This window comes from Stenella coeruleoalba (assembly GCF_951394435.1).
Source record: "Stenella coeruleoalba genome assembly, chromosome: 15".
Taxonomy (NCBI): domain Eukaryota; kingdom Metazoa; phylum Chordata; class Mammalia; order Artiodactyla; family Delphinidae; genus Stenella; species Stenella coeruleoalba.
In genome coordinates this window covers 79,125,022-79,141,804 of record NC_137161.1, presented here as the reverse complement: position 1 = coordinate 79,141,804, position 16,783 = coordinate 79,125,022, and the positions used below count along the sequence as shown (strand labels likewise).

The 16,783-nt window shown below is 49.6% G+C and overlaps 2 protein-coding genes across 6 annotated transcripts in view; one reads left to right on the top strand and one right to left on the bottom strand.

Annotated features, from left to right (window-relative positions):
* POM121C (POM121 transmembrane nucleoporin C) overlaps window positions 1-4,444 on the top strand; it is a 74,098-nt gene extending 69,654 nt beyond the window's left edge. For 4 of the 5 annotated variants that reach the window (XM_079943695.1, XM_079943696.1, XM_079943697.1 and 1 more), the window contains 2 exons: window positions 726-2,399; window positions 3,565-4,444. In XM_079943695.1, the coding sequence (XP_079799821.1) occupies window positions 726-2,399; window positions 3,565-3,719 (1,829 nt within the window). In that variant the 3' untranslated portion in view covers window positions 3,720-4,444. The remainder of the gene's footprint in view (window positions 1-725; window positions 2,400-3,564) is intronic. The other variant, XM_079943698.1, reaches the window with a different exon arrangement.
* A 165-nt stretch (window positions 4,445-4,609) lies between these two features.
* Window positions 4,610-16,783, bottom strand: part of NSUN5 (NOP2/Sun RNA methyltransferase 5) — a 35,360-nt gene continuing 23,186 nt past the window's right edge. Inside the window, exons 5-10 of the mRNA XM_079943702.1 lie at window positions 8,368-8,506; window positions 8,162-8,277; window positions 7,303-7,481; window positions 6,885-7,095; window positions 6,668-6,808; window positions 4,610-6,592 (exon numbers count right to left, since the gene is read on the bottom strand). Of these exons, the coding sequence (XP_079799828.1) occupies window positions 6,478-6,592; window positions 6,668-6,808; window positions 6,885-7,095; window positions 7,303-7,481; window positions 8,162-8,277; window positions 8,368-8,506 (901 nt within the window). The 3' untranslated portion in view covers window positions 4,610-6,477. The remainder of the gene's footprint in view (window positions 6,593-6,667; window positions 6,809-6,884; window positions 7,096-7,302; window positions 7,482-8,161; window positions 8,278-8,367; window positions 8,507-16,783) is intronic.

The following is a 16,783-nucleotide window of genomic DNA, read 5'->3' as shown; positions in this document are numbered from 1 at the left end:
GAAGGGCTGCGACACTTAAAGCTGGGGAAGGCAGCTTAGCTTTGGTAGCCAGATAGCTCTTGATTTGAAACCCAGTCCCTTAGCTGCTCCGAGCCTTGTTGTCTTCATCTGTAAAATAAGAACAGTGCTCACCTCATGAGGTGTCCCTGAAGTATAAACGGTCACATGGTTAAGGTGTCTTGTCACATGCTTGCTAGACGGCAGGCACAAGGTAATAGGCTTCCAAGGACCTGCTGGCTGTTCCAGCCCCTTGCCTTCTTGGCACTGCATATATACACACTCCTCTACTGCACTTCATCATAGTGTAGAATATATTAGGTATTCAGCCTCTCCCAGGGCTCATGGGCAGAGACCATCTCATTCATGGTCATATGCTCTGTACTTAGCGCCTGGTGGGTGAATGTAATATAGTACATCTTTGTTAGATGAATAAGGCATATCTACATAATTAATTGGACTTGAGTTCAGGTAATTGGATTTTTCTCAGTTTCTACACATTTAACCCCCAACTGGGCCAAGTTTTATCCTCTTCTGTTTTTCTTATGACCTGTGAAGGGTAGAAATTATGAACACTTCTTTGACTTTCAGGAATGGACAGTTTAAAGGCCTGTGGTATAGATTTAGTCGTAATTGTTGACTGTTGAATCCCTAGCACTGTGCTAGGCATTGAACGCTGCATCATGTTTGAGATATTCCAAATTCACTTTCTCTTCTCTTCTTCCCAGAATCTGCTGGCGTGGCAACCACTGTGGCCCATTCGCCTCCGAAGACACCCAGCCCTCTGGCCCCTCTGGGCTCTTCAGAGTCAGCACCCCTTCCAGGCACCTCCGAAGACTCCAAATCCACCACCACTTTCTTGGGGCTGACCCCTGCTTCTTCCCCAGGACCAGTCACTGACGCCAAGTCACCTCCGGACCCTCAGGCTGAGACATCTGCCAAATCCCAAGCCCCGTCCGCCCCGTCTCCCAGCCCCAAGCAGAGTATTCTGTTTGGAATGCTGAGCACCCCACCTGTTAACCCTCCTGCCTCTGCGGCCCCTGCTGTGTCTTCAGCATCTCCCATGTTCAAGCCCATTTTTGTGGTCCCACCTAAAAGCGAGAATGAGGGCCCCTTGCCCTCTAGCCCTTCCAAGGTCACAGCCGCGGCATCTTCCAGCTCAGCTGTCCCCATGACGACTAGCAGCCCACCCCTCACTTTCAAGCCTATCTTTAGCAACATGGGGCCACCTGCATCTGTGCCCATGTTAACTCCCTTCTCCCTCAAGCAAACAGCTACTCCAGCCACTACCACGAGCGCCCCTCTCTTCAGCGGCCAGGCTGGCGCCACCTCTGCAGTGGTGTCCATGACCACAGCCAGCGCCTCCGCGGACTCTGCTCCGAAGCCCGCGTTCAGCTTCGGCGTGCGCACCGCGACCAGCACCCCGAGCAGCGTGACTAGCACCACCGCTTCCGCCTCCCAGCCCTTCCTCTTTGGGACACCCCCTGCTTCCGGTGCCAGCTTCACCCCAGCCGTGGGCCCCATATTCCAATTTGGCAAGCCTCCCGCCATGCCCGCTTCAACAGCAGTCGCCACCTTCGGCCAGTCCCTTCCCAGTGCCGCCCAGAGCGCCCCCAGCAGCAGCAGCAGCAGCAGCAGCAGCAGCACAGCCAGCTTTAGCGGCTTTGGCAGCACCCTCACCGCCTCAGCCCCCGTCAGCAGCAGCCAGCCCACGCTGACGTTCAGTAGCGCCACCGCCCCAGCGTTCAACATTCCCTTCGGCCCGAGCGCCAAGCCACCTCCCCCGTCCTACCCAGGAGCCAACCCCCAGCCCGCCTTCGGGGCTGCGGATGGGCAGCAGCAGGGGGCTGCCAAGTCGACCCCTGTCCCCAGCTTCGGCAGCTCTTTCACTTTCGGGAACTCTGCAGCCCCGGCCCCGACTGCGGCTCCAGCGCCAGCCCCGGCCCAGCCAGCCTTTGGTGGCACTGCGCAGTCGGCCTTCAGCGGTCTGAAGGCCACGGCCTCTGCCTTTGGCACCCCTGCCAGCACCCAGCCAGCCTTTGGCGGCACCACAGCTGCCTTCTCCTTCGGTGCAGCCACCACCTCTGGCTTTGGAGCTACAACCCAGACCGCCAGCAGTGGGACCAGTAGCTCAGTGTTCGGCAGCACAACACCATCGCCCTTCACATTTGGGGGACCGGCAGCCCCAGCCGGTGGTGGGGGCTTTGGGATCAGTGCGGCCACCCCAGGCACCAGCTCTGCCTCTGGAGCGTTCGGCTTTGGAGCGGGACAGAGTGGGACCACTGGCAGCACGACCCCTTTCGGGGGAGGCTTGAGTCAGAACAGCTTGGGCGCGCCCAGCCAGGGCACACCCTTTGCCTTCAACGTGGCCAGCACGCCGGACAGCAAACCTGTGTTTGGAGGTAAGGTCAGGAGTTGACTTGGTCTGCTGTGCGGCGTCTGTTCTTGGGGAGCTTTACGTTGTGGTAGTGGAGAAACAGGTGTTAAATGTGTAAATAGTGTGGCAGGTAGCAATAAAAGTATGTGATTAATGACTGTGGAGGGATGCCTTTCTGAGGAAGTAACAAATTTAACCTCCGAGACTGACAAGAAGAGCTTGGGCTGTGGCTGGGGGGAGGTGTGTGTGAGGGCACTGCAGGGCCTGTTGAAAGTGGTCGCTTTGGAGCTGGGGAGAAGATGGGATGGGATCGCAGGCAGCTTTGAGGCTGGAAAAGCGTGCTTGTGAAGTTACAGTGAGGCCATTCGGCACCGTTCTTTTTCCCCAGCGCCATTCAGTTACAAGATACAGACCTAAAATTAGTGGTAGCCGGCAAGGCCCGCCTGTTGCAACTCACCAAGTAAAGCAGCAGGGGCGGTGGCCCGGAGGTTCTCTGAGGCTGAGGAAAAGCAGGAGCCGGAGTTGCTGCGGTGGCGAGCGGGGAGCCAGTGCAGTGCCTGCAGGGGAGGCGGGAGTGGGGGGAGAGACGGGGGCCAGGCTGGGCCCCAGGAAGCCAGAAAGACGCCCGCCCCAGCCTGGCCCCCCACCCCCACCCCGGGACGAGGAAGAGCTGGGAGAGCAGGCGGCCCTCCCCGCGGGACTGGTGCCGATGGCAGCACTCAGTGAGGGCGGGGCGTTTTCTGGTGGCTGAGTCCCAGTGGGCCCCGGGGGGAGATCAGGGGACCCACCAGGTGGAGGGGAGGAGACCGGTGAACAAGGAGAAGAGGCATAACGCTTCTAGTCCTGGTGGAAGGGAGGTAACCGGGTCAGGCTACAGGTGGCGGTCCACTGACGGTCGCTGTGTCTGGTGGCCAAGGGAATGCAGAGGCCCTACGCCGTAGGTGGTCAGAAGGCCACCTGAGGGGCTTGTCTCCACCGCGGCACAGCTGTTAGCAGGCTGGGAGGCCCACCTGGGGCAACGCGTGTTAAGGCCTCCTTCCAGTAGGCTGAATGGGAGCTAAGGGGCCCTGCGGGGAAGGCCCTGCTGGGAGCAGACCCCCCCCCCCCCCACTAGGCTTATAACCCTCTGCTTTGAGGCCCTCTGCTCACCGGCCTGGTCTCTACAGTTCTCTGCTGTCTCTTCATCCTAGGCACCTCCACACCCGCCTTTGGTCAGAACACCCCTGCTCCTGGGGTGGGCGCATCAGGCAGCAGCCTCTCCTTTGGGGCATCCTCAACACCCGCCCAAGGCTTTGTCGGAGTTGGACCTTTCGGTAAGCGGCCAGTCTCCTCGTTGCCAGTGTGACCTGTGTATCTCCTCTCTGAAGATGGGGTGGGGTGGGCTGGCAGCTTCGGCTCTCCGAGCGCTGTCTGGGAGTCCAGCACAAGCCAGGTTTGGAGTTGGGCAGCAGAGATGAGAAGGAGCCAGACTGCTGGGACGCCAGGTAAAAATGCCTTCCTGGGCCTTGCTCCCAGCCTATCTGTGGTCTTGGGATTTTGCCTTTTTAATAAGCCCTCCCCCGGAAGAATTGCTAGAGCTTGGCGAGGCTTTCTCCCAGCATCCGGTGTTCTATTAGAGACTGCTCTCAGGTAGCAGCTACCCTGATGAGATCTTGTTGAATCTTTCCAGGATCGGCGGCCCCCTCCTTTTCCATTGGTGCGGGATCCAAGACCCCAGGGGCTCGACAGCGACTGCAGGCCCGAAGGCAGCACACCCGCAAGAAATAGCCTTTGCCCCTGCCCCCCACACCCCCGCCTCCCTTGCCCAAATCTGGACCTCAGCACCTGCTAGGAAGGGCCTCTGACCCTTCCAGTTCCATAACGCAGACCTGCCCCAGACCTCTGGCTTCGGCCACCAGGGAGGTGGTGGCAGCCCCAGGGGCTGTTTCCCTCTTCCAGGAAGCAGAAGCCTCGGGCCTCTCGAGGGAGGAGGGGGAGGCAGGATGTGGCGGGGCAGAAGCCTATTACTACCTTACTTGAACAGTTCCACTGGTGAGGCTGGAGAGAACTAAAGAAACATCTGTACATATCGTCCACTGCCTTCCCTGACTCTCGTTTAGTGTATGAGCTTGGTCAGGCGGCCTCCCTTCCCGCCTTTTCCCTGAGAGCCAGCTTTGCCGGAGGGCAGCAGGTAGAGCCCTCACCCACTTGCATCTCTGATATGCACTTGATGGGATTGGGGGATGGATTATCCCTAAAACTTTACCTTGCTTGGCTTGGCTATAAAAAGTGGTTCTCCCCCTCTGGTCCCATTAGGGGATTCTGTTTCCCCATTTCTCGCTGCTTCATCCCTTACTGGTTCCTTGCAGGATCGATTCCATTTAAAATGATCCTGACTCTAGCTTTGCCTTTGGAGACCCCAGCGGGTGCTGCTCCTGCTGTTCCACTTCCTCCTGCCAAGTCCGAGCCGCTGTTTCATCCCCGACCCTCTCTGCCAGTTTGGCCCCTAAAAGCTTGGTGGCTCAAGACTGTTAGCCTGGCAGACCCAGGGGTGATACCTTCCCCAGGAGAGGGAAGCTCCTGGAGCAGGCAGGACGCCCCCGCTGCTTTCAGCTGCCTCCTTGCCCACCGTCCCCGTTGGCCTCATTGGGCTCGTCTGCCTCTCCGGGATCGTATGTCTAAAGCCTTGTCCTGTGTTATTTTGTCTGATGCTCACGTCTATTGCTCTTTGAATCGAGTTTGGAGGAAGAACTGAATTGTATGAGTGGCGGCATGTTGGTAGTGCCGGACTTAACTGTTTCTCAAGTTCCTGGGGCCTCGCTAATTGAATGTGGAAAGTAGCACCACTTATGGCTACAAGTGCCGAGTCCTGAATTTTCAAATGGTGTTTTGACTTTAAGGGCTGGCAGCCCAAGGAGGATGGGTCTGAGGGGAAGCAAAGGCCTCTTCCCTCTGCTGTTTCTTTCCCACCTGCCTAACTTCACTGTAGGCTAGATCACTTGTAGTATCTGTTAGAAAACCTAAATTAACCACATTTTAAAATGGTATCTTACTTCCTCCACCCCTTCCTTCCTTCTTCCTTGGTTCCAAAACCACATACCCCAGGCCCAAAACCCTTGCTGCCATGCCCATCCTCTTTGGGAGAAGTATGAATGCGTGTGTCTAAATTAAAAGGAAAAATATTTAAACATTTTTTAACAAAATAAAAATTTATTTTTGTATTTAAGCTAAATTGCCTTTTAAATTCCTTCAAGCTTGGTTCATTGAGGTGGTTAAGTATAAATGCTATTGACTAGAAATTTAGCTGTATAGTTAAGTTATGCCTGTGTGAAGAAGAGGCTCAAATGCTGTCCCAGGCAGCTTTCCTGAGGGACTAGAGCTCCTTCCGGAAACACAAAATGTAATTCTTATTTTATAAATAATGTGATGTAGATGTAACTAGTCCCCCTCCCCTTGGTGAATGAGCGTGAATGTTGTGTGGCAGGCAGGGGACTGTGCCTCCCCAGCCCCAAGGAGAGCTCTGTTAGTACTTAACTGTTGTGTGTGGAGCTGAGGAGGGACCCGAGCCTCAAACACCTGCGCCTATACCTTACATAAGGTAGCCCCTCTCAGCTTAGTACCTGCAGCCACAGCTAGGTAATTTACCTCAGTTCCACAGGCAGGACAGCTGATCCAGGAGCCCCCTGAAGCGGGCGTCCTGGCGCAGCCTGAGTGTGAGCGCGTGAGTGCGGGTGTGGACATGTACGTGCACTGGACAGGGACGGGAGGCTGGGACTTTCCATTACAAATACAGACTGAATTCCTGTGAGTCTAGTTGGAATTTTTAGTATGAACGTGAGATTGTTCTCCTCGCTTATGTCATTAAAAAAAACTGTGATCTATCGTAGACCATGTCCTGCCTTTTATTTATGTGGGAAGCAGTGCATCTCACCAGCAAGAACAGAGCCCAGGGAAGGGACCCACAGCACAGGGATATCCGCTCTTTCCAGCTGGAGAAACGCAGTTACCAGTTTTCCTCCTCCAGCCATAAAAAGAGCCTTTGCAAACAAAACTGCTGCCTGGGGCTGAGGGCCTGAGACTAAGCTTGAGAGGAGGACCTGAGGAGTCAAGGCTCTGAGCACCTGCTACATGCCAGGCTGTGAGCTGGGAGCAGCTGTTGCTTTTCGCCGCCTCTTCTTTCTCTTTGGAGCTGGGTTGGGTGTAACTTCTGGGGCTGATGCTTCAGCCTGTGAGACGGAGCTGGAAGAAAAGAAGAGTGAGTTAGATGTGCCCCAATCCTCCAGCGTCTTCCAAGCAGGCCCCCTGCTCACTCACCTTGGCACCTCTACCCGTTCAAGTACAGCAGTGAAGAAGCCGCCAGTGAGCGTGGTCTCAGGGGAGGCCCGGAGGCAGTGCTCAGCACCTGGAAAAGTGCCAAGGCCTCGGTGCGGCCAGGAGGGGAGGACAGGAGCCAGCCTGCAGAGAGGAAATGGAACGGGCTTCTAAGTAAGAGGGCGGCCCTCGCCCCAAGACCCTGGTGGACACCCACTACCTGAAGGCTGCTGGGCTCTGCTGCAGGGCGGCTCGCACCACGTCTTCGTTCTCCTCCTGGTAGAGGGAGCACGTGGAGTAGACGAGGCGCCGCAGGGCGGGGAACGTGAGCGCGTGGCTCAGCGCCCGCTGCTGGAAGGCAGCCAGTGCTCGCAGGCGCTCCTGGCTCGGTACGCTGGTCCCGGGCTCCTCCAGCTGTCTGGTCAGCATCCCTAGGGAAGAGTGCTTTCACCACACGCTGCCTGATTTCGTATGAAATCCCCACATACAGATGAGCACATCTGACCATTCACAGGATAACCTGAGCCAGAACTAAACCCGAGGCCAAAACGAGCGACCACCGCCACACACCCCCCCATCCCCGCTCTAAGGCTGCTCTGGATCTGTGGGGCCCTTGGCCGCGTTTTCCCCCATCTCACCAGAGCCACTACAAGAAGGATCCAGCAAGATGTACTGGACCTGACGATAACGCTGGTCTGAGGGCGAGACCTCCAGGAAGTCCTGCTCAGCCAGCTCACAGCAAGAAACCCCAGCCCGGGCCAGCAGCGTAGCCGTAGAAGCCAGCCGCTTGGCATCCAGGTCAAAGGCAAAGATCTTCCTAGGGAGGAGGGCAGAGTTGAGGTGAACTGAGAATTTATGTAACACGTAAGAGCCCACAGGTCTGACACAGTGACACGTACCTGAAGTCAGGACACACAGAAAATCATACTTAAATGTTTTTAAATTCTCAATATTTAAAAAGGGTCAGTGGGGGACTTCCCTGGTGGTCCAGTGGTAAAGATTCCACCTTCCGATGCAGGGGACGTGGGTTCGATCCCTGGTCAGGGAACTAAGGTCGCACAGCCTGTGCACCACAATGACCGAGCTCGCGCACCTCAATGAGAGCCCACGTGCCTCAAACTACAGAGCCCACGCCGCAACGAAAGATCCTGCACGCCTCAACCAAGACCCTGTGTGCCACAACTAAGACACGACACAGCCAAAAATGAATTAAAAAATTAAAGTGAGTCATGTGAAGTTTAAAACAAAGTTAAAAAAAAGTAAAGGTCAGTGGTTAGAAATAACTGCCCAGGGCCCTCTGCCCCAAGGGCTAAGGGATTCACATCTCACACGTGTAACCCACTGGGAAGCTTAGGGAACTGCCCTAGGTCCACGAGGAAATATTTAAAGGGAAGACCTCCTTTCAGCCTTCATGACCTACTGGAGTTGAGTTCCTTATTTCTTCTTATAAAATATAGGATCAGACCCCACCCCACTCTGTCTGACCATGGCACTCACCCTTGGTTCTTCAGAAGGGCAGCCAAGTGACTGGTCTTATTGCCTGGGGCAGCGCATGCATCGATGACATGGGAACCTGGAGGTGGAGCCAGCAGCATGGCCGGGAGACAGCTCGCCTGGCGGCGCAGAGCACAGGGGCTGGCTCAAAGGGACCCCAGGCTGACCACTCCCCTCCCGCTCCTCCCATTTCCACCCATCCACCCTACCTTGTCTTGTAGGATGAGGTGACCAGCTTGGTACAGTGGATGTTCATGCAGATCTGTTCGGGCAGGAAACACGAGCAACTCCGGCAGCAAGGAATCCAGAAGAAAGCACTTCCCTTTGAGGGCCCGTACGTCCTCGAGGCTGCCGGGGAATAAGAGCTGTTCATGCCACATTTTCTGAACCCCTCCGTGCCAGGCAGCAAGCCAGACATTTCACATGTCACCTAACTGCTTATTTATGCAACAAACGGTTAAAACTGCTATGAGTAAATTAACAAGCTGATAAGATAGAGGCAGCAGTTAAGAGAACAGGCTTCTCAGGCCAGACTCTAGGTTCAGGATCCCACCTCCATCATTTACCAGTGGCGGCAGCACTGACACTTCAGCCTCTGTCTACAGTTCTGGAAAATGGTAGATCTCGTGAGGATTAAATGACATGCAAAATACTTAGGAAAATATTTTGCACAAATTAGACACTCACTAGCCAGTACTATTAAAACACAACCCTGGGGAGAGGGGCCTGGTTCAGGGAGGTAAATGCTGAGCTGATTCCTGATGTTCATATAAGTAACCTGAGGAGGTAAGGTGAAAACTGTACTCTCCACACTGCAAAGGAGCATTGTTCATTCACCTGACCCACGTAGAAAACAGGCCTAGAGAATAACAACTCAGAAAGCTATGAAGTAGCAGAGCTGGAATTCAAACCCAAACACAACCATTCTCTACCACCCTGGTCACTAAGCAGCATGCTAGAGGCAGATGGGGGAACATCTACAACAGATGGAGAGAGAGGGAGAGAGAAGAGGCAGCTTCCCAGAGCTGTCAAAGGACAGACCAGGAGGTAGGTGAGTGCAGGGAAGCCTGGGGTGAGGAGCAGCAACCACTGTAATAACAGGTGCACAGAGTGCATGGCAGATGGGCCTGGAAAGGAAGCAGGGGGCACAGCGCAATGGAGAGCCACGGGTTTTCAGCAGGGGAGTAAAGCATCAGATCTGGCTGCAGATCTCTGCAGCCAACACAAGGAGGACAAACATGACAAGAAAGTCTGGAAGTGGGGAGACCAGTTTAGGAGATTATTCTGCCAATCATGATAGGATATGATGCTTAAACCCAGGCAGTATCCAGGAGGACAAAAAGAAAGATGCTGAAGGCACAGTAATAAACGACTGAAAGGAGAGGAGGGAAGCATCTATGATGACTCAGTTTCTGCCTTGACCAAATGGGTGCATAATGGTGATATCTGTTAGGTTAAAACAGGGAATGCACAAGATGCCAGTGCCAGGAACGCAAGGATGGTTCAACACCCACAAAGTAATCAATGCGATATACACAATTAACAAAAAGGATAAAAATCACATGACCATCTCAACAGATGCAGAAAAAGCATTTGAAAAAATTCAACACCGGGCTTCCCTGGTGGCGCAGTGGTTGAGAGTCCGCCTGCCGATGCAGGGGACGCGGGTTCGTGCCCCGGTCCGGGAAGATCCCACATGCCGCAGAGCGGCTGGGCCCGTGAGCCATGGCCGCTGAGCCTGCGCGTCCGGAGCCTGTGCTCCGCAACGGGAGAGGCCACAACAGTGAGAGGCCCGCGTACCACAGAAAGAAAAAAAAATTCAACATCCACTCATAAAAACTCTCAACAAACTGGGTATAGAGGGAACACACCTCAACATAATAAAGGCCATATATGACAAGTCCACAGATAAAATCATACTCAATGGTGAAAAGCTGAAAGCCTTTCCCCTAAGATCAAACACAAGGCAAGGATGCCCACTCTCGCCACTTTCATTCAACCTAGTATTGGAAGTCCTAGTCAGAGCAGTCAGGCAATAAAAATAAAAAGCATCCAAATTGGAAAGGAAGAAGTAAAACTGTCACTATATGCAGATGACATGATTTTATATAAAGAAAACCCTAAAGAATCCACCAAAAAACTATTAGAACTAATAAATTCAGTAAGGGTGCAGGATACAAAATCAATATACAGGGAATTCCATGGCAGACCAGTAATTAGGACTCCGCACTTTCATTGCCAAGGGTGCGGGTTCAATCCCTGGTCAGGGAACTAAGATCCCACAAGACATGTGGCATGCTCCCCCCCCAAAATATATATATACGAAAATCTGTTACATTTCTATACACTAATAATGAACTATCAGAAAAAATTAAGAAAACAATCCCATTTACAATTGCATCAAAAAGTAAAAAATTCCTAAGAATAAATTTAACCAAGGAGGTGAGAGAGAGACCTGCACACTGAAAACTATAAGACATTAATGGAAAAAAACCTGAAGATCAAAAAAAAAAAAAAAAACCTGAAGATCACACAAATAAATGGAAGGATATTCTGTGCTCATGGATTGGTAGAATTAATACTGTTAAAATGTCCATACTACCCAAAGAAATCTACAGATTTAACACAATCCCTATCAAAATTCCAATAGCACTTTTCACAGAAACAGAACGAACAATCCTAAAATTTGTATGGAAGCTCAAAAGACCATGAATAGCCAAAGCAATCTTGAGAAAGGAAGAAAAAAGCTGAAGCATCATGCTCCCTGATTTCAAACTATATTGCAAAACCTATACTGCAAAACCACAGTAATCAAAACAGTATGGCACCAAGGAGAAGGTCAAGGTGGCAGAGTAGGAGGATGCTGAGCTCACCTCCCCCCCAATGAACATAGCAAAAATACATCTACAATGTGGAGCAATTCCCACTGACAACAAACTGGAGACTAGCAGAAAGACTCTTATACAACCAAGGGTGTAAAGAAAAACCCACATGGAATATGGGTAGGAAGAGAAGCAATCAGGTCAGGACCTGTGCCCCTAGGAGGGGACAAAGAAGAGAGGGATTACACAATCCTCCTTGGGTTTCAGGATGCTGGCACCATCTGGGTGGCATCACCTGAAGGACCACATGGAAGCTGATTCCCTGCCACAGACACCCTCACTATTCATTACCAAGAGGAACTCCTATTGATACTGTGGTGTAATACTTGTAGACTTTTAAAAAATCAGTATTTATTAACAACCAGGAAAAAAATGGAGCTCATACTTAACATATGACTCCATGACTTGTTTTCCCATTTGCTATATTGTCAATAAACATTCACACCATCAATGTAAGCAGCTCCCTGATATTTCACAGTCTGGATAAAACCAAAATTTACTGAACCAAATACATATTGTTGGGATATTTTAGAATAAATGTAGATCGAGACCAATTTTCCCCTATTCGAAACAAAATTATGAACATTTCAGAAGTGCAATCTAACAATAAATGACTAAAAGCAAAATTGCTCAAAAAGGATACACAGGGCTTCCCTGGTGGCGCAGTGGTTAAGAATCCGCCTGCCAATGCAGGGGACACAGGATCAAGCCCTGGTCCAGGAAGAGCCCACATGCCACAGAGCAGCTAAGCCCACATGCCACAACTACTGAGCCTACGTGCCACAACAACTAAAGCCCGTGTACCTACAGCCCGTGCTCTGCAACAAGAGAAGCCACCACAATGAGAAGCCTGCGCACCACAACGAAGAGTAGCCCCCCTCTCACCGCAACTAGAGAAAGCCTGTGCGCAGCAACAAAGACCCAACGCAGCCAAAAATAAGGGTGCACAGGTGAGTGGTTCAAACCACATTATTAGGCACCACAGCCCTAGGGTCTGACACCAGGAAGATGAATCCCCTTAGCTGGTTTGAAAACGAGTAGGACTTACAGAACAGCTGTTAGAAACCTAGATTCCACTCATGAAAAACAAGCACATGCTTGCTTACTCCAGGGAACAAGGTGCAGGAAGCTGACTGAAACAGCCTGGGACTCTGGCTGGTTTCCTGCAAATGCCCCAGCCCAGTGCACACCCCAGCCCACGTCAAGCAGCTGCACTGATTCCTTGGCTCTGGCACAGCTCTACGCTAGGGAGAAGGCTGCCGGTGCCAAGGAGAGTGCACAGTTTGGGGGGTGGGGTGGGGACGAAGCCAGCTCAGACCTGGCATGGCATTCAGTTGGGGCAAGGGCAGCCATTACTGGCATTCGTAGAAGCAACAGATCAGGAGTGGTCTGGAGCTGACTGGCATGCCAGGACTGCCCCAGAGTGTGCCCCAGCCCGTGCCAAGCACCCACTCCAGCCCCTCTTGCTCCAGCACCACCCCCTCTGGGGCAAAGGTGCCATTGCTGGGAGCAGGGTAGAAAGCACACTTAGAGGAAACAGAACCAGTTCAGACCCAAACCTCGGCTTCTGCTCCAGTATCCTGGGACCAGACACCACTCTCAGTAGGGCAGTGACAGCCACTGAGAATAGGAAAAGCCCTGGCTCACACCTGGCTCTGGCTCTAGCTCTAGCCCCTCCACCTCCAGCCCCACCTCCCACCAAGGTGATAGCTGCCAGCACACCCTGGGGAAAGACATGACCTGTGCTTACTTTAGATCCAGTTCTCCCACCAAAGGCACTGGGCACACAGAGACTGCATAGTGATGCTCCCACACAAGGATACCCCTTCGAGACTGGGATAGGTAACTTTTTCACCTAATTTCATAAAGTTAAGCGAAATAAGAAGACAGATGAATTTGTTCCAAACAAAAAAAACAGGGAAAAAACCTGAAAAAAAACAACTAATGAAACAGATAAATAATTTACTAGATAAAGTGTTCAAAGCATTAGTAATAAGAGTGCTAACTGAACTAGGGAAAACAGACGAACACAGTGAAAATTTTTACAAGGAACTAGAAAATATAAAAAGGAACCAAGTCAAAGCTGAAGAATACAGTAAGTGAAATGAAAAACACACTAGAAGGAATTAACATCAGATCAAGTGATACAGAAGAACACACATTTGATCTGGAAAACAGAATAATGGAAACTACCTAATCAGAACAACAAAAAAATCTTTAAAAAATGAGACCAGTTTAAGGGATCTCTGGGACAACATCAAGCGTACTAATATTCACATTATAGTGGTCCCAGAAGGAGGGGAGAGAGAGAGAGGTCAAAAATGTATTTGGTGAAATTATGGTTGAAAACTTCCCAAACCTGAAGAAGGAAACAAATATCCAGGTATAGGAATCACAGAGAGTCCCAAACAAGACGAACCCAAAGAGACCCACACCAAGACATCATAATTAAAATGGCAAAAGTTAAAGAGAGAATTCTAAAGGCAGCAAGAGAAAAACAAAGAGTAACATACAAGGGAATACCCAGAAGGCTACCAGCTGATTTCTCTGCAGAAACTTTGCAGGCAAGAAGGGAGTGGCATGATATATCTAAGGTGCTGAAAGGGAAAACCCTACAATGTAGGATACTCTATCCACCAAGATTATCATTTAGAATTAAAGAAGAGAGAAAGAACCTCTCAGAGAAGCAAAAAATAAAAGAGCTCATCACTACTAAACCAACTCTAAAAGACATGTTAAAGGGTTTTGTCTAAGTAGAAAAGAAAAGGCTATAACAAGAAGTAAGAATTTATAGGAAAGGAAAAATCTCGCTTGTAAGACAAACATATAGTAAAAGTGTGGATCAACCACTTAAGCCAGTATGAAGATTAAAAGACAAAAGTTGTAAAATCAACTATAACTACAATAAACAGTTAAAGGATAAACATGAAGATATAAAACATGACATCAAAAACACAAAACATAGGGGAGAACAGTGAAAAAACATACATCTTTTAGAATGTGTCTGACCTTAAATGGCTATCAGTTTAAAACAAGTAGATACAGTTATAGATCAACATATATGAACCCCATGGTAACTACAAATCAAAACCTACAGTAGAAACACAAAAATCAGAGAGAAAGGAGCACAAGCATACCACTTAAGAAAAATCCTCAAACCACAAGGGAAGAAGCTAAGAACAGAGAAGAACTCCAAGAACACCCAGAAAACAAGCAACAAAATGGTACATACCTATCAACAATCACCTTAAATGTCAATGGACTAAACGACTCAATCAAAAGACATAGGTAGCTGACTGGATTTTAAAAAAAACAAGACCCATCTATATGCGGCTTACAAGAGGCTCACTTCAGAGCTAAAGACACACACAGACAAGTGAGGGGATGAAAAAAGGTATTTCATGCAAATGGAAATGACAAGGAAGCTGGGGTAGCAATATTCATATCAGACAGAGTAGACTTTAAAACACAGTCTGTAACAAAAGACAAAGAAGGGCATTATATAATGATGAAGGGATCAATAAAAGAAGAGGATGGGGCTTCCCTGGTGGTGCAGTGGTTGAGAGTCTGCCTGCCAATGCAGGGGACATGGGTTCATGCCCCGGTCCAGGAGGATCCCACGTGCCACGGAGCAGCTGGGCCCGTGAGCCATGGCCGCTGAGCCCGTGCGTCCGGAGCCTGTGATCCGCAGCGGGAGAGGCCACAGCAGTGAGAGGCCCGCGTACCGCAAAAAAAAAAGAAGAGGATATTACACTCAATAACATATATGTACCTAATATAGGACCATCTAAATATATAAAGCAAATATTAACAAACATAAAGGGAGAAACAGACAGTTATAAAATAACAGTAGGAAACTTTAGCACCACACTTATATCAAGGGACATATTGTCCAGACAGACAGAAAATCAATAAAGAGGCTTCCCTGGTGGCGCAGTGGTTGAGAGTCCGCCTGCCGATGCAGGGGACACGGGTTCGTGCCCTGGTCCGGGAAGATCCCACGTGCCGCGGAGCGGCTGGGCTCGTGAGCCATGGCCACTGAGCCTGCGCGTCAGGAGCCTGTGGCCTGTGCTCCGCAACAGGAGAGGCCACAACAGTGAGAGGCCCGCGTACCGCAAAAAAAAAAAAAAAAAAAGAAAATCAATAAAGAAACAGTGGTCTTGAATTACACATTAAACCAGTTGGACTTAATCGATATCTACAGGACATTTCATCCCAAAACAGCAGAATACACATTCTTTTCAAGTGCACATGGAATATTCTCCAAATAAATCACATGCTAGGCCACAAAACAAGTCTCAACAAATTTAAGAGAATATATCAAACATTTTTCCAACCACAACAGTATGAAACTAGAAATCAATCACAGGAAGAAAAATGGGAAAAACACAAACACATGGAAACTAAACAATACACTACAAAAAAGCCCCAATGGGTCAATGAAGAAATCAAAAAGGAAATCAGAAAATACCTTAAGACAAATAAAAACTCAACTTTCCAAAATCTATGGGATGCAGCAAAAGCAGTTCTAAGAGAGCAGTTTATAGCAAATACAGGTCTACCTCAAGAAACAAGAAAACTTTCAAATGATCAACCTAACCTATCATGTAAAAGAATCAGAAAAAGAACAAAGCCCAAAGTAAGCAGAAAGAAGAAAATAATAAAGAGAAGAAATAAAATAGAGACCAAAAAACAAACAAACAAAAAAATAGAAAAGATCAATGAAATCAAAACCTGATTTTTTTTTTAAAGGATAAAATTGATAAGCCTTTAACCAGGCTCATCAAGAAAAAAAGAGGGCTTCCCTGGTGGCGCAGTGGTTGGGAGTCTGCCTGCCGATGCAGGGGACACGGGTTCGTGCCCCGGTCCGGGAAGATCCCACATGCCGCGGAGCGGCTGGGCCCGTGAGCCATGGCCGCTGAGCCTGCGCACCTGGAGCCTGTGCTCCGCAACGGGAGAGGCCACGGCCATGAGAGGCCTGCGTACCACAAAAAGAAAAGAAAAAAAAAGAGAGGACCCAAATAAAAGAAATGAAAAAGGAAATATTACAACCGATATCATAGAGATTAAAAAAATCATAAGATCCCATTTGTTTATTTTTATTTTAATTTTCATTACTCTAGGAGGTGGGTCAAAAAAGATGCTGCTGTGATTTATGTCATAGAGTGTTCTGCCTGTGTTTTCCTCTAAGAGTTTTATAGTATCTGGCCTTACATTTATGTCTTTAATCCATTTTGAGTTTATTTTTGTGTATGGTGTTAGGGAGTGTTCCAATCTCATCTTTTACATGCAGCTGTCCAGTTTTCCCAGCATCACTTATTGAAGAGGCTATCTTTGCTCTATTGTATATTCTAGCCTCCTCTGTCATAGATTAGGTGACCACAGGTGTGTGTGTTTATCTCTGGGCTTTCTATCCTTTTCCATTGATCTATATTTCTGTTTTGTGCCAGTACCATACTGTCTTGATTACTGTAGCTTTGTAGTATAGTCTGAAGTCAGGGAGCCTGCTTCCTCCAGCTCCATTTTTGTTTCTCAAGATTGCTTTGGCTATTCGAGGTCTCAAAGGAAACCATAAATAAGAAGAAAAGACAACCCTCAGAATGGGAGAAAATATTTGCAAGTGAAGCAACTGACAAAGGACTGCTCTCTAAAATATACAAGCAGCTCATACAACTCAATATCAAAAAAACAAATAACCCAATCAAAAAATGGGCAGAAGACCTAAATAGACATTTCTCCAAAG